Source organism: Porites lutea, chromosome 2 (genome assembly GCF_958299795.1).
Source record: "Porites lutea chromosome 2, jaPorLute2.1, whole genome shotgun sequence".
Lineage (NCBI taxonomy): Eukaryota > Metazoa > Cnidaria > Anthozoa > Scleractinia > Poritidae > Porites > Porites lutea.
In genome coordinates, this window is record NC_133202.1 from 54,135,376 (window position 1) to 54,156,784 (window position 21,409).

General features: G+C 38.8%; 1 protein-coding gene across 1 annotated transcript; it reads right to left on the reverse strand.

The window, feature by feature from the left end:
* Positions 1-1,444: 1,444 nt before the first annotated feature.
* On the reverse strand, positions 1,445-20,641 carry LOC140929047 (BBSome complex member BBS2-like). Its single transcript, XM_073378873.1, has 18 exons — positions 20,419-20,641; positions 18,036-18,251; positions 16,387-16,512; positions 14,144-14,206; positions 11,805-11,882; positions 11,045-11,149; positions 10,692-10,778; positions 9,502-9,637; positions 8,377-8,516; positions 7,396-7,712; positions 6,731-6,772; positions 6,525-6,609; positions 6,302-6,433; positions 5,628-5,702; positions 4,397-4,459; positions 3,538-3,650; positions 2,461-2,609; positions 1,445-1,794 (listed from the first exon to the last, which is right to left on the reverse strand). Exons 1-18 carry the CDS (start codon positions 20,533-20,535, stop codon positions 1,694-1,696), a joined length of 2,145 nt encoding a protein of 714 aa, XP_073234974.1. The 5' UTR covers positions 20,536-20,641; the 3' UTR covers positions 1,445-1,693.
* Between the last annotated feature and the right edge of the window lie 768 nt (positions 20,642-21,409).

A 21,409-nucleotide genomic window follows, 5' to 3' on the forward strand; every position in this document is an offset into this window, starting at 1 on the left:
CGCCATGACTTCGTCAAACTCTGAAATCAGAATAGTGAGGGCTTCTGAATTTTCATCTACACCAGGTTAAATTTGAATTTTAATAATGTCTACGAGTCCACAGCTTCTACGCTCGTAATAAGAATGATCAGTGGTAGGATTTAAAAGGCCTGAGAATATAATGACTCAGTTCTCAGTTGTATTGCAATAAACGCATGGATGCGTGATTGCTGTTTTAGGGAGTCAGTTGAAGGGATCATATGCAAATTCCCTTCTAGTTTGCTTTTAACCGTCTCGTTGATTTTGTGATTGTTGCGAGGTTGAAGGAATTTTCGCGCGGGCTAGAATAGAATGTCCTTGAGAGATTTTTCCATCCTGTAGGAGATAATCGGTGGTTGGTTAAAGATTTGCTTAAGCTTAGGTTGCTTTTGAATGACGAGCCAGTGTTTCATAAGAATGTGTGTTGAGATTTGGTGTGGCCTGATTGAGGGGGGCGTAAGGGTTTGCGGTATTGTGTTATTTTTGGTGCGATGTTGCGGTAATTTTTATTTCAAAGTACTGTATTGCGGTTTTCAGAGTCCAAGCAATGTGCGGTGAGTTTAAATTTTATATCGCGGTAGTCGGTGAAAAAAATCGTTGTGTCGCGGTGATCTGCTTCTTGTTCATGACAAGAGGATACAAATCCTAAAAGGTCTCCTTAGCTAGCCTGCGTGTCTTCCTATAGTTGCACCGTCGGGGATCGTATATTGCGCAAACAGTCCAGACAAATCGTATGGCTTGTAATTTCAGTTAATTATTAATTATATGTATTGCTAAGTTTCTTTCCTCTTATGATGAGGATTTATCAGAGAGTTTCAAACAAACCACTGGCCAATGATGCAAAAGGTCCACTTCCGGTTGACGTCCGTCGCTCAACAACGCTGTTGCTTAAGCTCCCTATTTTATTCACCAATACAGTAACCCCTCAAAGAGAGGATTATCAGCTGGTGTGGTCAGCGAAAAAATAAGTATAGTGGGACAGTTCCTGCGACAGGTATTTGTTGGTCCCATCCTATTGGTTGGTTCTTTAGTCAGTGTCCTTTTTGTCGCCATTATGAATTCATTAAGATCACTCATGGTCAACCAGATGATCCAACTCATAAAGTAAAACACCAGGAGTTATTTGAGTTCGGCGAGGGAAAGGAATTTGGAGTTGTTTTCGAAGGGGCTGGCGATTTTTTCCTGCCTTTCTATCTGTTACTACACCGTACGATCAAGTAATGTTATATACCGGTCAAATCGAGTTTAATCGAGTTTCCTAGAAAGATGGAAATATACACCAGGTAACATTTTTGGGAAGGAGGTTCGAAATTTATTGTTAGAAAGTTTGATTGCTGCCTTTTTCCCGAAAGTAAAGCTTATGATTCTCATTTTTATTGACTACACTTAAGGGCGAATATATGGACATTTAAAATTTGAAACCGTCTACGCGTAGAGGAAAGTATTTTTGATTTGAAATGTTTTCACAATCTCTCCCTGATTTCTAAATAATGTAAGCTGAGAAGGTCGACACTACCCATGCTAAAGTCAAAATAAATTATTTTGATCAATTTAGTTCGGCACACAGCTGGGCCTATTAAACGTGAAATGGCTTCGTGAGTGTCTTTGGAGACTGCCAGTCGACTGCACTCCGACACGCCATTGGTCAACACAGTAGATCCTGTGTGTGGAAAACTCATAATGATCCTGCCCTGATGATCTTGAACAAGCCGTTGACATTGTTGTTCTTGATTGCTTGACGGCAGCCAGCAATAACTTGACTTTTTCCCTTTCCAACTAAACCAGGAAGAAAATTTGGTCTCAGCACACTAAATTGTTAACAACGTTTACGCAATTTACTTACAAAATGAATGCAACATCGTAAAACCTTCAACATTACACAATCTTTTTGTTTCTTTCCCTGTCGACAAAGTGCTATAATTTGCTTTATTATTCATTCAAAATATTTCTCCATTTCTGATTGGCTAAGATCACACGCATAATTCATCATAACCAGCTACCAAATTTGGAAGAATTTTGCCATATTGAACCGATGACGTCAAAAGTGCAGCAAAGTCGTAGGTTATTGAACCGCTAACCAAGAAACCCTGCGGACGAGTTTGAGTTGCTGTTGAAGTGAGTAATGGCAGGACATTTAACTTGTTTCACGGCGAACTATTGTCCAAAAGCATGACAAGTACAGCAAGAAGACAACTGGACGGACGACATCTGCTATTTGGAGTGTATTTACAGACTTGAACAGCCCCTTATTCTGCAGATCTCGCAGGGTGTTATCCTCATCGGCCTTTGGCCTCGGTGGATAACACTCAGCCTCATTCAATAATTGCTAAACAAAGAAAACTAGCCTGCATGGCAGGCGTTAATAGGGGAAGGACAAACTCGGGTGCGTGCCAGACTTCGGAGCAGTAAACCTCTGCTCACGTATTAGAGATTGTAGCCTACCTCTGAGCTTGCCCGCTCGTTGAATCGCCTGATTGACAATTTTCAAACACGACAGCAACTCAGTATGGTTATTACATCTAATTTTGTAGCCATTTATGAGATCTCTGTTCAGGTCGTACAGTTCCATGTAGCCTTTCCTCATATTTTTCCTGGCAATGTAAAAATTGGCACGTGTGAGTACATGTGCCCTAATGACAATTCGGTACAATACACACATCTGAACTCCATCATGGTCGATCACTTTTGTCAAAATCATAAGAAAAAAAGATGGCTAATGCATTTCCTCTATTTCACGCTTGGTCCGGTAGACTCGGCGACATTTTATATAATTCAATATTTATCCAGGGGCATCCAGTTAAGCAGAGCTAGTTTAAATGGAGCCCTGCCATCCCCTGCCTTTATAAACTCTCGAGGGCCTAATTTGGAGCTTTTACGCACAGCATTTATTCGGGGACCCAATGTTCAATCGATAAAATACGGTGCTACATCTATTGGCCTACTGTCGGTCAACTGTGTTGCACTTTAATAGGTGGGTTCGTTTCTGACCTATGGTACTGCGCCGGTGAGGGAATAAAACACCTACACTCTAAAAGATTAAAAAAAAACTACAAGAAGAGCCAGCTTTCAAAAGGTTAGTTCGAAGCCCTCTATGGATCGCAATTAACTAGTGAGCAAGGAAGAATTGGCCGAGTTTGTCAGTGGGTGGCCCTCTGGGCGAGAGGTTCCAAGCTCAATTCCCAGGTATGTACTCATCCCTTCCGTTAAGATTTAAGTAGTTTTAAAATACCCGTTAAACGGAGCACTGATGGAGAGAGGGGCTAAAGCGAGCTCACCATCGACCTCAGGTTTTTTAAGTCAGGTGATGGCTATTTCGGGCTACCAAAATAAAAGGACTCTTTTAACTTTACCTTTTAACTTAACTTCTCAGTTGATCATGATCAAACTAATTTCTTTTTTGTATTACTATAATCTACAGTAATCTGTCGGTCGACTGATGAACCACTCACGTACTAAGAGTAACGTTCATGGGCCGAGACGGAGGTAGCTTTTGTGAAGAATTACAATGCAACAACTTACATATCTCCCATTAATCTAGCATCCTCGGCTCTTACAACTAAACTTCTGATCAAGTTGGAGTGATCTGCCATCTCGGCTGTCAGCTTCTGTCTTACAGCATGCAACTCATCCACCTTGAAAAATAACATGATATTGCATCTAGTCTTTCTTTCTACAAACGGATTCTTCCAAGGCTTTTTGAATTTTTGATTATAAGAACAATGATCATTATTATTGTAATTTTGGTATAACCAATTAGCGAACATCCATGGACACGGCTGCAAAAAGCGCCTTAAAATAAGTTAAGGTACCAAGTTCATAAGGGTGATATGTGGAAAACTATAGCGAAAAATATTGCGAAGCAAACTCGCTTCCTCGCGAAATTGCAAAACCCCAACGATATGACGTCTGTAAAATTTTGCGACGCTGCAGAGCTGTTTTCGCTCGTTTATGACTGATATCACTTTCAAACTTTGGACGAAGAAGAAGGAAGATTACAAATTTCAGGTATTTCTTCCCAGCACTATCCCTGGATGTTTACTAAATCATGCATCCACGTTAATCGATTACAAAGAACAAAAAAAAATGAAAATAAAAATATAATAACGATGGAAGGGTCTATAGAAGTTAAAAAACAGTGCTAATTAACAAAATTGACCAACATCAATCAAATAGCATAACCTGAATGACTTCTTTAAGGGACGAACGTCTACTTAGTAACAGATTTAATAACTAAGGCAAGAACTTGTTTAAACCATGCATTCAGACTATGAGTCCGTTTTTCCTCATTGTTCTCGCTGTTTTGATGTCATTTACATGTAAAACTATATTCCGTGCCACATGAAGACATCTTTTCTCTCGTCAGTTATGCATCTGATACCTTTAACAAAACTGCACGAAGTTCCTCTAATTGATCGGGGAATTCTGCTGTAGACTGCAGATCCTGAAATGATGGCCATAATAGCATGAATTGTGAGGAGTAGGACGCGAAAGTAGAAGACAGTAGAAGTTTCAGTCTATTTTAGCTTACGGTAAAGCTAAAAGCTAGACCCTGTAACATGTGACCTGGACCAAGATGGACGCAAATTTTAGCTTTAGACTTGACTATATTTACAGAGGGTCATCAAGTGTTTCAGCTTGCGATTATTGTGCATGTAAAAAATCCGCCTACTGGCCAGCGGATAATCCATTCTACAAGGCCTACGCCCTTTAAATACCACCGAACTAAGGCCCAGTTCGTAGGCTGTACTTCGGTCATGCCAAACTCAATTGTAATTGGCCGTATTCACACTAGAGACGGATTATCCGTCTGAGACGGGTTATTCGTTGGATAATTCGCGACAGACGTAATAATACCTCTTGATTTTAAAATGGAACGGTCTTAATTTTGGATGGACAATCCGCCTGACTTTTATCCATGTGTTTTTCCGTCAATTTTGACGGATTTTGGAGATGCGTTATCCGTCTCTAGTGTGAAAATTGCCATTGGGTTCAAAAGAAACACGACAAAAGCGCGACTTTAATTCAGACGTCTTGCCAGATATCGAAAATAATTACGAAAGCAGTATCAAGTCAGGAGAACATGAAGCAAAAACATCTAGCCGATTTTTTAAACACCAACCTTGCAATGATTTGAGTGAAAGGCGTCAAAAGGCAGGTTTTTTGGGCCCGATAAGCTCCAAAATCACACTATCGAAGGAAAAGAACAGCAGAAAAAGAAAAAGCGAGGTGGAAGAAAGGAGGAAAAAAGAAAAAAGCAATGGTTACTGTCTTAGTTTTTATAATGGCTTCTTTGGAGATAGTTGTTGGCCGAAAAAGACTGTTGGACGGAAAAGGTCAATTTGCCGGTAACGTTTTCAAAAATCGGGCTAGATATACTTAAGTTTCCCAAAGTACATTTCCAAAATTTATGAATTTGGTTTGACACGGCATAAAAACGAGGTTTGAATCATTGCCGTGCAAGAAACGTGTGACATAGCGGTACTTTAATTGCTCCGCCGAACCATATTAAAAAATCGTTGATTCAGACGTCGTGCTTCTGTCTTGCTTTTGAATTAAGTTCGGAACAGCAGACTCACGACGTAAGAACTGCTCGTAAGACGCTTATTTACCTCAATGCCCAGGAAGGACGCCAGAGCTTGGATGATGTCTCCTGCTAAATCCATGTCATCGGTCTTGATCGTCACCTGAGTTACCGAAAGTGATTAAGAAAACTTCATTGCTGAATGAATTCTATCTTAGCTGCAAGCCCCATTAAGCGACAGTATTTTTTACTGTAATGTTATCAAATAACATTTACTAAGATGCATCTGAAATGTTAATGATTTTAATACACTGTATGTTTACGACCTAGGCTGGATAACCAGCCGCTGTTCAAAAAATTAGCCCGTCCTCATCCCCCAAGACTCCTCTCGGGGAGGACCCAAGATAGCGGCGGAAATCGAGCCTATTCACAGCCTTCGAGCAGGCTCGCGAGGGCAAGCCATGAGAGAACGCGCGAGCGAACGGCGAAACCCCGCTCCTCGCACACGCGTCTCCTACCCTTCGCGTGCGGCTCTCGCGTGACTTCTCGCGTCTCCCCCAAATGGAGAGCTTGCTCGCAGGCTAGCCTATTTACAACCTTATACTTCAAATGCGTTGTAAACAACGAAAAGAAGTAGGAACAGTGGTCAAATGCGGATTCCCTCCCACAACCATGATGACAAAACATGCCAACACATACATTTTCCAGAAACTAACCCTTGTGCACATAGAAAAAAATAAGGGGGAGTAGGCCAACTCTTACATTTCCACTGGGATCCATTTTGATTGCCAGAGGGTTTCCTGTTCTGAGGGATAAAAACATTATATCCAGGTCTGTGTCTTTTCCTTCAATCTCATCAGGAAGAAGGAAGTTCTGATTCAACCACATTACCACCTATATAAAAGAAGAGAGCCTGATATAAAACTATTGTTTCAAAGCAAAGTCGGCACATCCAAATAGTTTACATTATAATTTGCAATCTTACCCTGTTGATTCTTTCATTTATATGAAAAGAGCAGTACGACTTCGGTTCAGCATAACCTTCAGGGCATGGAATGTACAAAGTGAACCTACACAATGAAAAGAGATTGTAAGTGAATTCTCATTTCCCTGATTACATAAAAAAAAAATATTCAAAACAGCAAAAGGGCAGGTTACAATATAAAACAAGATTTTATTCTTCATACACACCTTGGAAGTTGTCTTGTTAGTTCAAACACATGGAAATGGGAACTAAAAAAAGAAAAAATGTTGCACAAGTAAATAAGTGAAATTTCAATGATGTGCGCTAAAGAAGCCATTGCTGTTGAAGAGATGTTGTGTGGACAGATCGAAACAAGAGTGAATAAACACGTAGAGACTTCCAATGGTCGAAACAATGGCGGTTCTGGAGAGTTGCCTGGTGCAAAGAGGTGGCTTTTAGAGGCTCAATTGTAAATCCTACATAGCAAGCGCTCCACACCGCTGCAACCATTTTGGTTGCCACGACAAGTTGAAAAAACAATTTAGTCCAAAATTGTTGGAAATTTTGCTCGTGCCAACCGTACTGATTTAGTTCGTGTTTATAGTCTTTCTAAAGTTAAAAAGAGTTTATTTATGCTCCATTTTCATTATAATTCACCCCTTTCACCCTGGCTACTTGGATGCTAAACTTTGAGATGTCGCATGCGCCGTCAAATTTGATTGCGATATATATTGTGGCAAACAAATAGTCATATAATATTGCACAAAGTGTTCTGCTTTGCTTTATTTGCTTGTTATTTTTTTTTCTCGCAACCATGAATATTATTTTATGTCCGACGAACATTCCATAAAATTAGGTTGCCAAGAAAAAGTTGAACTTAGAGGACTGATACCTGGATTTGTAGCCAACGAAAGCTTTGATGTGAAGATCCACAGGAACATCTTTGGGAGGAAAAACTGGAACTTGCAGATGCGAGGTTAAATTTTGTTGTGAAGGATGAACCACATGGCTTTCTCCCTCAAATACCCCCTCAGCAAAGATCATTATTGTGCGTATGATTGTATCATTGGTGGTGGAGATGGAGAGTTCAACATGAGGCTGCACCTGTTCACTGCCAGGGTTCACCAATAATGATGTCTGTAGCTGGGTGTTAGCTGGTATGATCCCTAACTGGGATGGATCCACATCCTGGCCTCCTGCTTTTCCAACCTTAAATTTGAACAAGGAAAAAGCAAGGATGGCACAGTTGGTTAGTTTGAGGCCTTCAGTGCGCTAGGTCCCGGGACGATCCACGGAGATGTCACACGCTTGTTTCGACTTTTCTCTTTTCTGTGTAGCTTTGACTATTTAAATACCTTTAGAGAGAGGGGGTGGGGCGGTTGAGGTAAAAAATGGGCGCACCATTGACCTTCAGTTCATCAGTTGAATTAGTAACACGAGTTACCGACGGAAAATATGGTTGCTTTACCTTTTAGCACAAAATTGAACACTACATTTTATTGTTCTTCTAGTGTTTGACATAAAGGCATAATTCAGAGAAACACGTTATGTAAAAAAATACAATAGGTACATTTAAGGGCCCTAAGTAACTCTAGAAATTATTTGTTTTAGAAGAAGGAAATACAAGGCAATTTGCAGGTAGAATAGAGAGCTTGGTGCTTTTTGTATAGTTAGCCAAGAATAAGTCAGTTTGTGTAAAACATAACAAACAAAGAGAGAGATAAAGTGAGAAGTCACTTAAACTTTATTCTTGATCAAAATGTAGTGATATGTATGTTTGTGTGACATAGTCAGCTCATTTATTGCACAATTAATACTAGAAAACATTTTTCACAGTAACATGTGTAACAGATACAATGCTTAACATCCTCACCCTGGCATTTTCTTCATAGTTTTTCAGTTCAAGCAGCAAATTTTGCTTTCTTTGTGCCAATTCTCTGACTGCATCTTGCTCTACATTCACATCCATAAGGTTTCCTTTCATCTCAGGAGAAGCGGGTAAATAGCCACGCACTTAAGAATAACAAGTAAAAAGTATAATAAGCTGTGTCACAAAAATTTAACAAAATTCAAACAGTGTGAGCTACAACCAAACTGAGTGAAAAATAAAAATAACCACTCAAAACATTAAAAGAAGGTTTAAATAACAGAGAAAATACAAAAAGAGGCAAGGATAGACAAACTTGAAGAAAACTGAAACAATTTTTAAAGGTCATTTTCGTTGTTTGCAACGTTCAAGACATAATGCTTGGAGGACATGTTTTGTTTGACATGCAGCTGTGTTGTCATTCACAAGTAATTTCTTAAGTTTGATGGCAATAATAAGGATAGGCAATTAGCATTATTAAGAAAATGAAAAATGTGTCACAGCCCTGCTGACACATCCCCTTTAATTACAATACAAACTAATTTAAGACCCCTGGCACTCAGCAACTGGTGATTTGTAGGTGCCACCTTTGTACGATGGGAGTTCAAGACAGACATGAAGCATTGATGTTCAAAGGCAGCTTCCAGCACAAAATGAATTACTGCTATATAATATGTGAAAAATGATAGCTGAGTGGTCATGAATTTTACTTCAACAAATTAGAAGCACTACCAAGATCTGGTTAGTGATATTCAGTATGGAATTTCTACAAATATTTCTTGTTTCTCAGACATCTTTCCTAGAGATCCTAGTGGAGGCAACACAAAATGTCGGATCATTATAACTATGCTTCTGGGAAACTGCCCACCTACCCCTCCCCTAAGCTAACATTTTGCCCTAAGTGAGAAGTAAGTGTTAATGTTCTATTAGGGGAGGGGTAGGTGGGCAGTTTCCCAGAAGCCTATAATGATCCAAAATGTCTTGGCTGTTTTCTCAGGCCAGTATTGACTTTATGATCAGATTTTTTTACTGTTATTTTAGAACGACGTCAATGGCCATGGGTAGAACATTGACAAATGGAACTTGAATGTCTAGTATGTCCAGTTGTACCAGTACATGAAAGATACATACCCTCTCCTTCCACGGAGCAACAGATGAGCTCTAGTTTGCCATCCATGCGATAGTCTCCTTCCAAAACACCAGCAACAGCCACTGGGAAATTATCTTTGAAGATCACTTCACCTGTTCTGTCACTACGTGCATCAATCTGGAAAAAAAAAAATTGGGTAAAGATGTTAAAACTCTCATCAGATTATTAAAACATTATGCAATAAACTTAATCTGTGGAGTTCACAATTATTGGAAATGAAAATGACATTATATAAAAATAATACATACAGATATGGATCATATTTACATGGAAAAGGCACGTTATAAATTTATTATTATTATTATTATTATTATTATTATTATTAGTAGTAGTAGTAGTAGTAGTAATGGTAACAGGACTGAGTGGAGTCCAATTTGGTCTGTAATCATACGAGTGATTAACAAAATCGGACGACCGCGTAGCGGGAGTCCGATTTGTTTAATCACGAGTATGACTACAGACCGAATTGGACGACACAAAGTTCTGTTACCAATAAATCATAACTTTAACAAAATTTGTGATATAATAGGCTATTTTTTAAATCAAAACACAAGAAATTCGAAATTTTGTTTTACTAGCCGTGAAAAAAAAGCCATTTAACTGCGTGCGTGATGGCGCGTACTGTCCAATTACTTAGGCATGACGCGTACTGTCCTATCAAACTGTCCAATTAAGGCTGAAATCAGGGCAGTTGATTGCCAATCAGATTTGAGAATTTTGTTATAGTTATGATTATTATCATTATTATATTAACTTCCAATGATGGTGCCAGTCTTCTTTAATACCAGACCATGGCATTGCTGCACTTTTTTGGGAAATGCCATACTATGATTAGCCCAAGGGATCCCAAGGGTGCAAAGAAGGAAATAAACCTATTACAAAACGTACATAAACATACATACACATCTGTACCTTTCCTTATAATATAAGCCAAAATTTGATAGTATGTAAAACTAATTATTGTGATCTGCTTAAATCTCCCTCATGACCCCCTTTTAGCTTCTCTATGGGTCCTGTGGACACCAGTGTAGAAAATACTGGTAAGAACACTGTGGTGCCCTTTGGCATATTTTATACATGGACTTTATATTATCTTGCATTGAAGCTAGGGCCATGTTACAGCTGTACAGAAATGTTCACTTTCAGGACTGGTGTTTTGAAGTACATGTACCTTTCCATTTGACCAGCCTGTTATCAGCTCTGGTACTCCATCAGAATCAAGATCAAAACTGTGAATGGAGATTGCTTGGTTTTTAGACTGCAAAAGAAAGAAACCATTTACAATTACGGTATTAAAACTATTCACAAAAGACTTATGATTTCTCCAACTGCTACCTCAACATCAGCCTGCATCCATGGACAACTTGTACTTCCGTTGTTGCATGCAGAAAAGTGAAATAAGAGATGTCTACATGGAGGCTACCTCAGCATATTCATGCATACATTAACATCATCATCTGATGACTTTGCCATGCTGATGATGTTCTTTTTTAAAGACATAATCCCCATTGGCAAAGAAATCACCTTTATCCTCCAGTATCTTGCAGTCCTGTCATACACTCCAACGGTTCCATTTGCCAGTGCATAGCCAAATCTTGATCCATGGAGTGGATAAAGACAGGTCACAGACTGTAAGTAAAATTCATTAAAAATTGCTCAGCCCAAAGGAATGAATTTTATTTACCTGGAGGGTAGCTATTGATGGCATTTTCCTCCTACAGTATAGTCTAGCTTAATAGAGATCTTAAGCATCAGGTTTTTCCTGGGAAACAGCAAACCTGAGAATGTCAAGTGACCATGGTCTTGCAGTCGCATTTGCAGTTTGATAGGCTGAGGAAGAGCTTCCAGTGTTAAGTGACTTATGACCAGGTTTTTTGCCACTAAAAATTGTACAGCCTCACGTTTAAATGCACGAAGTAGCTTTCTATATCTGCCTGCAGTGCTAGTTAGATTTTTGAACTTGAATTTAATTCATGCTTTCAGGGCAATAAAAAAACTCGATGAAAAACAACATGGCGGCACTAAACAATGAATGCCTTGCTAAAATTTAAATTCTGGCCAGGTGAAACTGCAAATGCGTAACTGCAAACTGCAGTTTGCGATTCCCATGAAGAACCTGATGCTAAAGGTCTCTAATTACACCTAAAAACCGCAACACATGATGATTTAAATGAAAGAACCAGAAGGAGAGTTAAATTTTTCCTTAAGACCTTATACTTGTTGTTCAATTTTATTGAAGAAAAAATACTAAATAAACCTAAAAATTGAAACACAATATACTCACTTCAGTTTCTGTCATCTCTGCAATAATCTCATCTTCTTTAAAAACCCTGATGTCAAAGTCTTCTGACCCAACAAGTAACTGTGAAAAAACCATATTATTGTACAAAGCAATGTATGTACCAGTGCTACTATTAATTAAACAATAATTCAATTATTATTCAAAAATATTAACAATATCCGACCGAGTGATGAACAAATATTACATTTAAGGGAAGGTTGGTAAATTAATGTACCAGTAATTAAACTGGTTTGTTTATGACAAACGCCATCAAAAGTCATGTGAAACTACATGTGAAATTTGATTCTCATATTCAAGATGAATTGCCTAAACTGGCTACTGGCGGTCGAATTTTCTTTCTAGAACTTAAACAGAACAAAGCAAATTTATTACACCACAACTCTGACTAAAACAAAGCAAACTGTTCCTCTGGTTCAAGGCTGTCATTAAGAGGAGGGGCCAGGGATTTCCCCCAGCTACTATAAACATGGCCCCTGGCTACTGTCAAAGGAAAAGAGAAGAAAAATAGAACCAAAAGAAATCCCTAGCTGTTTTATTCCTCATCTTCTTGTTGTATTTACCAAGCTACTTGAAATGTTAGTGACATCCCTAGTGGTTATAACATTTCTACGGTGGTGATTGAGCAAGAGGCAGGGAGAGAGTGGGGACAAGAAAAACACTGTCTTGCATTTTGACTAACGTTATTAAAAGGGGCTGTATCATGAAATTTTCTTAAAATTTAAATAGTGGGAACTGCTAACAAATTGGATGAAACAATTAATTAGTACCAGAAAATCATAAGGGGTTGAAACGTGTAACTCGCGTTCAATGCTCGTTGAAACATGTAACTCGTGCTCAATGCTCGTAAATATTCACTTCTACCATATTTGGAAACCTTAGTGACGGATATCCATTTTCAACAAAATGGCTGCCGCGCGATCACCATGCAGATGTTTAAAGACAAGAGTTCTGCATTTCAAGGTTAAAAATACACCGTTAAAAGACAAAAAATGGAAAGAGAAAGTTGTTTTCTTCACGTCGGAGCGCATGGTCTGTTAAATGCAACCAAGGCAGTGAAGTTTTTGCTGAATTTTCAGGTTCATTTTGCAGTCTATTGCCAAGACAATTACGTTTTTGAAACGGAGTTTATGTATTTTTAAATTTTTCATAGACGTTTTAAATTTTTCTCTTCGGCGCTAAAGAAAAATTACAAAATGTGCCCCGATTTGAGATGGATTTTGTGTTGAATTGTGCCACGTGCTCAGCCGATTTCACTTTTATAGGGCTCCGTACACTTGCATGAACGGATCCGCGACCCAAATAGTGTTTTCCGAATTGCTTTAAACAATTAACCTTTTAGATTTTGAATAAAAATTTTCAAGAAACGGCTTCTCTGTCTATTGTTTTGACTTTGTTCATTCATAAAATTAGCTCAACACACAATCGTGACTACAACATCCAAGCTGAATTTAAGCTTAAATGCCCCTCACATTCATTACACACATCACTTTTTGCAAAGATGTCAGGTTCAGGGTTTGGACAGTTTTTGATATGCAGCTAATGAATTTTACTCAAAAATACTTTTTACAGATTATTTTAGAGTAGTAATATAAGAATTTTAAAAGCCTATTTGCAGTTTTTAGTTAACTGTTCAGAGGGTCAACGAGGCATCGTTTTTTGAAGTGACAACTTCAAGAAGTTGTGAGGACATCAGTGGGTTTCACAATGTTACATTTGGCCCGGGTGGCAAGGCAATAATATCCTGCTCAGTATTTCAATAAGATTCCGGGTTTCAACCTTTGAAAGCTTTCTCGGCTTTCGGGAGTTTTTCCCCTGTTAGTCGGCCATTTTTTTAAGCAGGCGAGGGAACATGAAGTAAAATTACATCACGTTGTTTATGAAGTTTGATTGGTCAGTTATCTCTTCTTCTCGTTCCAAATATGGTACTTTCAAAAACGAATAATCACGAGCATCGGACAAAGCAAACATATGAAAGTTACACATTTCAACCCCTAATGAGTTTCTGTTAGTACATAATACAAAAGGAAACACAGATGGAAATACTTAAGAAGATTGAAACAAATTGCAAGTGTGGTTTTTGAAAACTTTTTAGCCCAACAAAGTTCAATTTTGTTGTTTGTAACGTTTGATATAATGTTGGGATTGACATATTTTGTTTGACACAAAGTTAATTTGTCATTCACAAGTAATTTTTTATTGTTTCATAACAAAAATGGACACATAACTACTATACAGCCCTTTTCAGGCTGAATACAATGTAGTGTTAAATAAAATAATAAGCTGACTAAGAAGCTGGGAACAGCAATATTAACATATTTTACCTCAAGATTTCCATCACCACTAAAATCACACATTGCCAAGGAACACACATTGTCACCTGTGACCTTTAAAAGTAGAAAAAGTTCAATTTATCATGATTTTACTAAGCACAACAGAATTTTTGAGTACTTGCAAATAAATGCAAACAATTTTTTTACATGATGTCATGGCAATCATATTGCTGTTTCATTTTAACAGTCATAAACGGTGGCCATGACCATGTTCAGGGCTGGCACCGGTCAACTTGTCCTGTCAAACCTATTTTTTCTCAGACACAACCCATTTTTGGACGGACAAATTAATAATGTCTCTTTCATCTAGAATTATCTGATTGCACTTTACAGTAAAATACATGCAGACTATTATAAAAATATTTTACAACACTACACATGCTACTCCTGAATTTGTGGTGACGACTTTTTAGAGGACAAAGCAATAAGTTTTTAACTTGCAACTCCCAGAAAACAAACAAACAAACCACTGTTACCGCCCCGCCGTGCAGGGCTTCTGAAATTTTGCACAGTCGCAGAGCTGCGAAATTCAGGTAATCCACGAAATCCCTCAAAATTTGGTAGAAATCTTACCAAATACATGTCCGTTCAACATATTCAGCGTTGTCAAAAGTGGCCGGCTGCCGACGAAAAATTGCTACCTACTTGGTTGATATCGGCCGGCTACTCTGCTTGGCATTTCTACGGACAGCATTTTTTAAATAAAATATCCCTGAACTGGCCGCTTACTTTGCCAACTCAGCCATCTACAAGTTTCAAAACTTTCTGACAACCCTGCATATTTGAGACTTATATCGGCTAATGGAGCTGTTTTTGCCATAGACCTGCAAATTTATCTTGAAACTTCCTCACTGCAATGAGAAAATGTTCTAAAACTACCAGGTCTTCTTGGATTACAACTGCAAAAAACTGGGCACTGGCCAGTGCATGACATAAAAAGCTTCGACATGAATAAGGATATCTGATAAAAAAAAAAAAACCTTGTGCAAGACTATACCAAGTCCAAACGACATCGCAAAGCATGTGGGGGTTTTGAGGACAAAATCGCCAGTTTTAAAAAGGCAACATTTATAAGTAGTCAATGTTTCTGTTCTTGTTGTTATTGGACAGGCTAACGCTGGATATTCCAGCCCTCCCCCCCTTTCCCCGCCAAAAAAAAAATTGGCAACATTGCCATTTTGTGTTTCATTAAAAATGTGAAATGGTTTTTTTAACGATCGTTTTTCGGTAAATTTTGTTCCGAATTTTTATGCAAAATTGGCTGTTTTTTCTGCAAATTTGTCTCTGAAAGTCCCACCAAATTTGACCTTTTTTCTGTGACCTGTCAGAGGCCCTGTGTTATGAATGGATTATGTTATTTAAGTTCTTGATCTGGTCGTCTTTTTCTCTCTCTCCCCCCCCATTTTTTTCCTTCATGAACACTAGTAATGTCCAATCTTGACCAATCATATTTAAAAAAGTGAACGTCTGCATTACATTAGGAGCCTGAAACAGTGGACAAAATGTTCGGCCTTCATTTTGACCGGACAAATCCTATTTTTGACCGGACATTGTCCATTGACCGGCCGTTATTTCAATCCCTGATGTTGGTGTACCAAGTTGGTTCTATGGCAGTTGAGCTCTTTTCCAGTTACCCTGGGTTTTACAGGTTCACAGCACTAGACTGGGCCCAGGCGCGGATCCACACCGGTTTCCACCGTTTTACGGAAATCGGTCAGATTTTTCTTAAATAGATATATTTTTAATAAATAAAAAACTTTCCAAGTTGCAAGGCTTTATCCAAGGTGAATGGAACTGGCCAATATCCTAGGAGACCCAATTAGGGAGTTAAAATCTAAAACATTTACCGGGGGAGCATGCCCCTGGACCCCCAAGAAGCTTACGTTTTCGGCACTCGTTGAGGAAATCCGTCAGCATTTATCCTAGATCCGCACCTGGGGCCCCCTTCAATTTTTGTTAGAGCACAACCTTGGATTCACTACAATTTATAGTCTGAAATGTCAGCCGTCTCCACCCCCTAACCCATGCCCTCAACAACTTAGCGGGTGGAGATGGCTAAGATTTCAGAATATATAATTCACAAACTTGTTGGCGAGTTTAGAATGGGCTCAAAATTCTTTGTACTGTAAATAATTATTTGTAAATATAGTATTTTGATTTACTCATTGGTTTAGTTGGAAGCCAGCACATGCATTGATATTATTTCTTCTAAAGAAGTGTAAGACATCACTTACAGTCCAAAATTCATCATTTCCTTCAAAGTCAAATCCTTGAATTGAACAGTTTCCTCCAACTATCGCTAAAGGATTCTCAAATGAACCAAGCTTGCCTGTTACTATAGCATTCGCTCCATCTGCAATCTTACAAGGGATCAAAGCACAAAACTATTAAAACAAGATTTACAAGTGGCCTGTACAAGTAGGAGTTGTTAATAAAACGGAGAGTAAACAACAAAAAATTAGTGAAGATTAGAGATACTTAATCTTGTCAGAATGATACTTAAAAGTGTTTTTTTGGAAAAATTCGCAGGAGCTAACTTTTGGCTTAAAGCAGCCTTTCAAAATTACTTACCCATGTTATAACCTTGGACATCTTTTTGGTTCTCAACTCATTAATCTTTTTAACATCCTCACAGTCAAACCCCAATAATATGGACACTGAGGGGGCCAAACAAAGTGTCCATCTGCATAGCCTCCCACACTGAGGTTCTTAGGGGTTTGTCAAGGGTTCCTGCCCCACGAATGTCTGCTGAAATTAGCCTGCATGGCCGGCGTTTTAAAAGGGAAGGGAAAGGGAGTTTTAGGCGCGAGAGAAACGCTCCTTCCCTCCTCGCGCGCCCCTCACGTTTCTCGCGCAAACTCCCTTTCCCTCCCTTTCAAACGCCTGCCACGCAGGCTATGCTGAAATGAGCAGTAAATTCCCTTCCTCACATTGTTCACAAATATCAGCTGGAGTTCACACGCAGATTATTGGAGAACCAATAAGCACTGATGAAGTCAAAGTGTTGACAGGCCAAAAACGACATCCAAGCTTGATAGAATGTAATCAGAGTTTTGCTCCAGACAAGAATGTAGGAAGTTAACGTAAAGTGTTGGCTTTTGTATATTTCTGTCTGTAAATGCTGGATTAGGAGTCATTTGCTCATAAAGGTGTTCTCTTGGTGATGAGGCAATGGCAGGATATTATGTTGTAACTGAACAAAAGGCAGAATCTTTTTCGGCACTTTATTGTTTTGTCGTAAAGCTGACTTCTGTTCAGCAAATAAACCTTCAAGGTAATTTTTCAATGAGATTGTAAGGGTATTATACCCTCTAGTATGAAAGCAAGTGAGTTAACTGAGTAGTTCATTTTAAAAGGTTAGAGCTTTAACCTTTCATGAGACCTTCTGATCTTTTCTGAAGTCTCGCACTGCGAGTCTCGTACAAAATTTCTCAAGGTTCAATGAGCACTTCCCAGATCTGGAAGCGGCTATGACTGGTCTATGTTTTTGACCGCCTGTTTCAGCAGACCTTTGTTGAGGAGGATTACGTGACAAGCCAAAAAGACATCTACGTGGGAGGCTAGTGTCCATATTTGGCAGGTTGACTTTAGAGATGAAAATGTTAGAGGGCTTTATTTCCCCAGGGACAAAGCAAACTGTCCAGATTATGAGGTATCTGTATTAAGCGGGTGTCCCTAAAGCAAGGTTTGACCATATTTTTTTGTTTTCAGTACATGTTCAAAGTAGCTCATTAATTTTTTTGAGAGCTATATCCTTTAAAAAGCTCTCTTTCACCACTAAGGCTTACCACTTAGTAATATACATGTACATCCAGTAACTACCAAAAGAAAATGTTACTTACAGACCCCAAGAGCAGTCAAACTAAACTAACAAGAAACTCACATCCTTGTAGAAAAGATCAGAGTTGTTCTCTACATCATAAGCAAGCAAGTTAGTGGGTGTCCCAACAAGCAGTGTGTCACATCCTGAACTATTCAATGGACCAGCAGCAACAGCAGACACTTGTTGATTAATGTTTAAAATGCTGATGTCAGTGTTGTGACTCGCGATCGCTCTACCACCTTGCAGTGCTGAAGTATGGGGGTTGTGGATGAAAACCTGTAAAAAAAGACAGCAAAACAGGGTAACTTGACTGACTCTGGCTAACAATAATATTATTATTATCAGTTTAATAGAATCAACCAACAGAAGTGAAGATTGAATGCAATGTAAGAAGCTAGTATAAACTGGTGACTTTGATTCAGTTCTATTTGCTCTAAATTAGTATTAAATGCAGCTTTCTGAAGTGATTCTGAAGTGTTTTAGGTCAATTCTGTACTTAAAATACCCATGCCCAAAAATAATATACAACTATCCCCAGAAGGGGAGATGAATAATACTATAATATTCCTTGAATTCAGCGGAGACGTCTGTACCGCCACCGAAATGATCCCCACCACCGAAATGATACCGGCGGTCACCACCAAAATGATCCCCGGAATATCGGGAATGGGATTAAGAGGACTACAAAAACTGGACAACAATTTAGAGCGTGCTTTTTATTTATTTATATTGCATCTTTTTTACGGTGTGTAATTTACCTTTTTACCGCTCTTTATTTTGCAGTAAATTGTTTGTTTGTTTGTTTTTGGTTTAACACTAGACAATACTTGTTCAAAAGATGCATTTCACTTATGTCTTCTATTTCTTCGAATTTCTTTTTATATTTTTGCAAGAAAATTAATCTTCTTAATCAGTGTATAGAACTGTTATCAGTCTAATTGCTTTCTCTATTTTCCTCTGTTTAGAATCGTGCTTGCATGAATAAACGAAGAATTTAGAATAGGTAGCAAAGTCCCAGGTCCATTTAAGCCAAGGTTCCGAAAATTTAAGATGGGATCATTTCGATTGCGAAAAGGTATCATTTCGGTGGTGGGGATCATTTCGGTGGTGATTGGGGGTCATTTCGGTGGCGGAGATCATTTCGATGGTGGGGATCATTTCGGTGGCGGTACAACGTCTCGCTTTAAAGCCACTGCATTCTGTTTAAACTTCGGTGTCATCAAAAATCGCATTCGTTTCTTTCCAAAAATGTTGTATTTGTTGTAGTTTATTTTTCATCTCAGGTAATTTTTATTTTTCCTTGGTTTCAGCTTCATTAGCAGACATTACCATACCCAAAAACAAAAGAAAAAGATAAATTACCTAAGATAAAAAATTTATTATTGCAACATATTCATCACTGGCTGCAGTGGCTTTCTTTTTTTCTTGAGGAGATCGATCTTCCACATATCCATTTGGATTTTTGAATTTGTTCACCAATCAGGAAATCAGGAAAATTATGATTACTCCTTTCTCCAGTGAGAAACATGATCACTCTCTCCTTTTGTGATTGGTGAACAAGTTTTGAGGGCTATGTGGCTGTATTTTTAACCATTCAGTTTGGATCTCAGCCTCACAAAATGTATGAACTGGCAGATCAGAAGCCTGAGAAGGGGTTGCCATGAACACATTACCATACTAAATCTCACCCCGTTTGTTGTGTTTAAAGTTTCTTCACAACGAAATCATGGCAGGTCGGGCAGGAATGTCATCAATCAAAATTAATTGGCGGTGCATCATTTTTCAGCCAATGGCATTTCCCCTAGTCTGGGCATAGATGAAGTGCCATAAATGAAGAGTTTTGTGGCAGGCTATAGACTTACACAACGAAACTGGACCATTATTTTTGGACTTCAATAATAATTTGAAACAAAGACAAGCGAATTCTACATGCTGTCAGAACATTTAGAAAACGGGAAACTAGGGCTTTTGCTACAGGTGCCTCCTCTTCCCTTTGGGTGTTCTCCTTGCATGCTCATAATGACTAAACAAGCCATATAGGCCTGAAATTATTAACAAAATAAACATTGTGTTTTTCAGTGCAGAGATTGATCCATGATATAGACAGACAAATTCCAAAATGTACACAATTTCCAATTAAGTAGATTAAGACTTTCTTACAACTCTTACCTTATAGGTAGAAAATTGACAACTAGCTCTCGCTGTTTTCTTTGAGTATAAAAATTAAAATTGCTCAATTTGACCTAAAGGCTCACTGAAAGACTACGGCCAAGAGTAAAGTGCGATCTGGCGGTTTCTCCTTTTTCATTTCCTTTTTTTCCGCCGATTTTTCGTGTTCTACCCCCGCAAAGTAAGACGCCTGATCGCATGTTAGTTCAAAAGCGGGCCTCAGGGGTTACATCTACTGATAAAGAAAAATTTAATTATAATTATCTGAACCAACCTTTCCAGCCGTCGTACCGCCTGTCAAACAAGGATGCCTACCATCGTACCGCCCCAGTGCCGGAGTTCGAGCGTGGATTTTGTGACCTAACTTCAGTGTGAAAATCGGCACGAGCATGGCGAAAGATCCTGAAGATCCAGGGGAAAGTTAGCGGGTCACATCACAAGAAGCGCAGCGACACTCTGCCACCTTGGAAACTATAGCAAACTTGAAGTTTTTAGTAATTGTTATTGCGCATAACATTTGGCGCATTGTTTTGCACGACCAAACGCTGTTCTTTAGACAGCTTGGGGCTCACCTCGATCAATACAAGGTCTTTCATATTGGAGAAAATTCGGATAAGATATCCATTGGCCATGATTGACATGGCCTTGAAACAGCGACGTATTTAAGACAGATGAAATGGTAACAAACCACACAGAAATGGGTTCAACCGGCGACAGCGACAGATTAAAAAGCGCATTTCCAATTGTAAAATATCGATCGACAGGGAACCCCTCCTCAATAAGTTTTGAAGTTCAGAACCTTAATCTTTTTACTAAAAAACTAAATAATCTCGAAAGATTACAACAAGTCCAACACGGCTGATCTACGCCTGATCTACTGGTTTGTTTATGACCGTGAAGGCTAGAATTATACACCACGTGCTCACCCCGTGGCCTTCAAAAAACAATTGGCAATTTCTTTATTTTTGTACAAGAAAATGCAGTTCCTTCTGTCGACCGCACTCGAAAGGATTAATATACTGCGCATGAACCTAACAATTACGAAGCAAGATTTGACCTAACATGTGAAGTATTTCGCGGCTAAATAACAATTTTTGGCAATCGAAGGTACGAAAGAGAAGCGAAGACATTTCACACTGCAATGTTGCGAATTTCGGACCCGCCGGAAGCCCCAGAGGTATTGACGTACATTTGAACTTTTCCTGACCAATCGGGATGAAGCCAGCCATTGCGTTTAACCAATCAGAACAGGGTTTGCGTGGCGG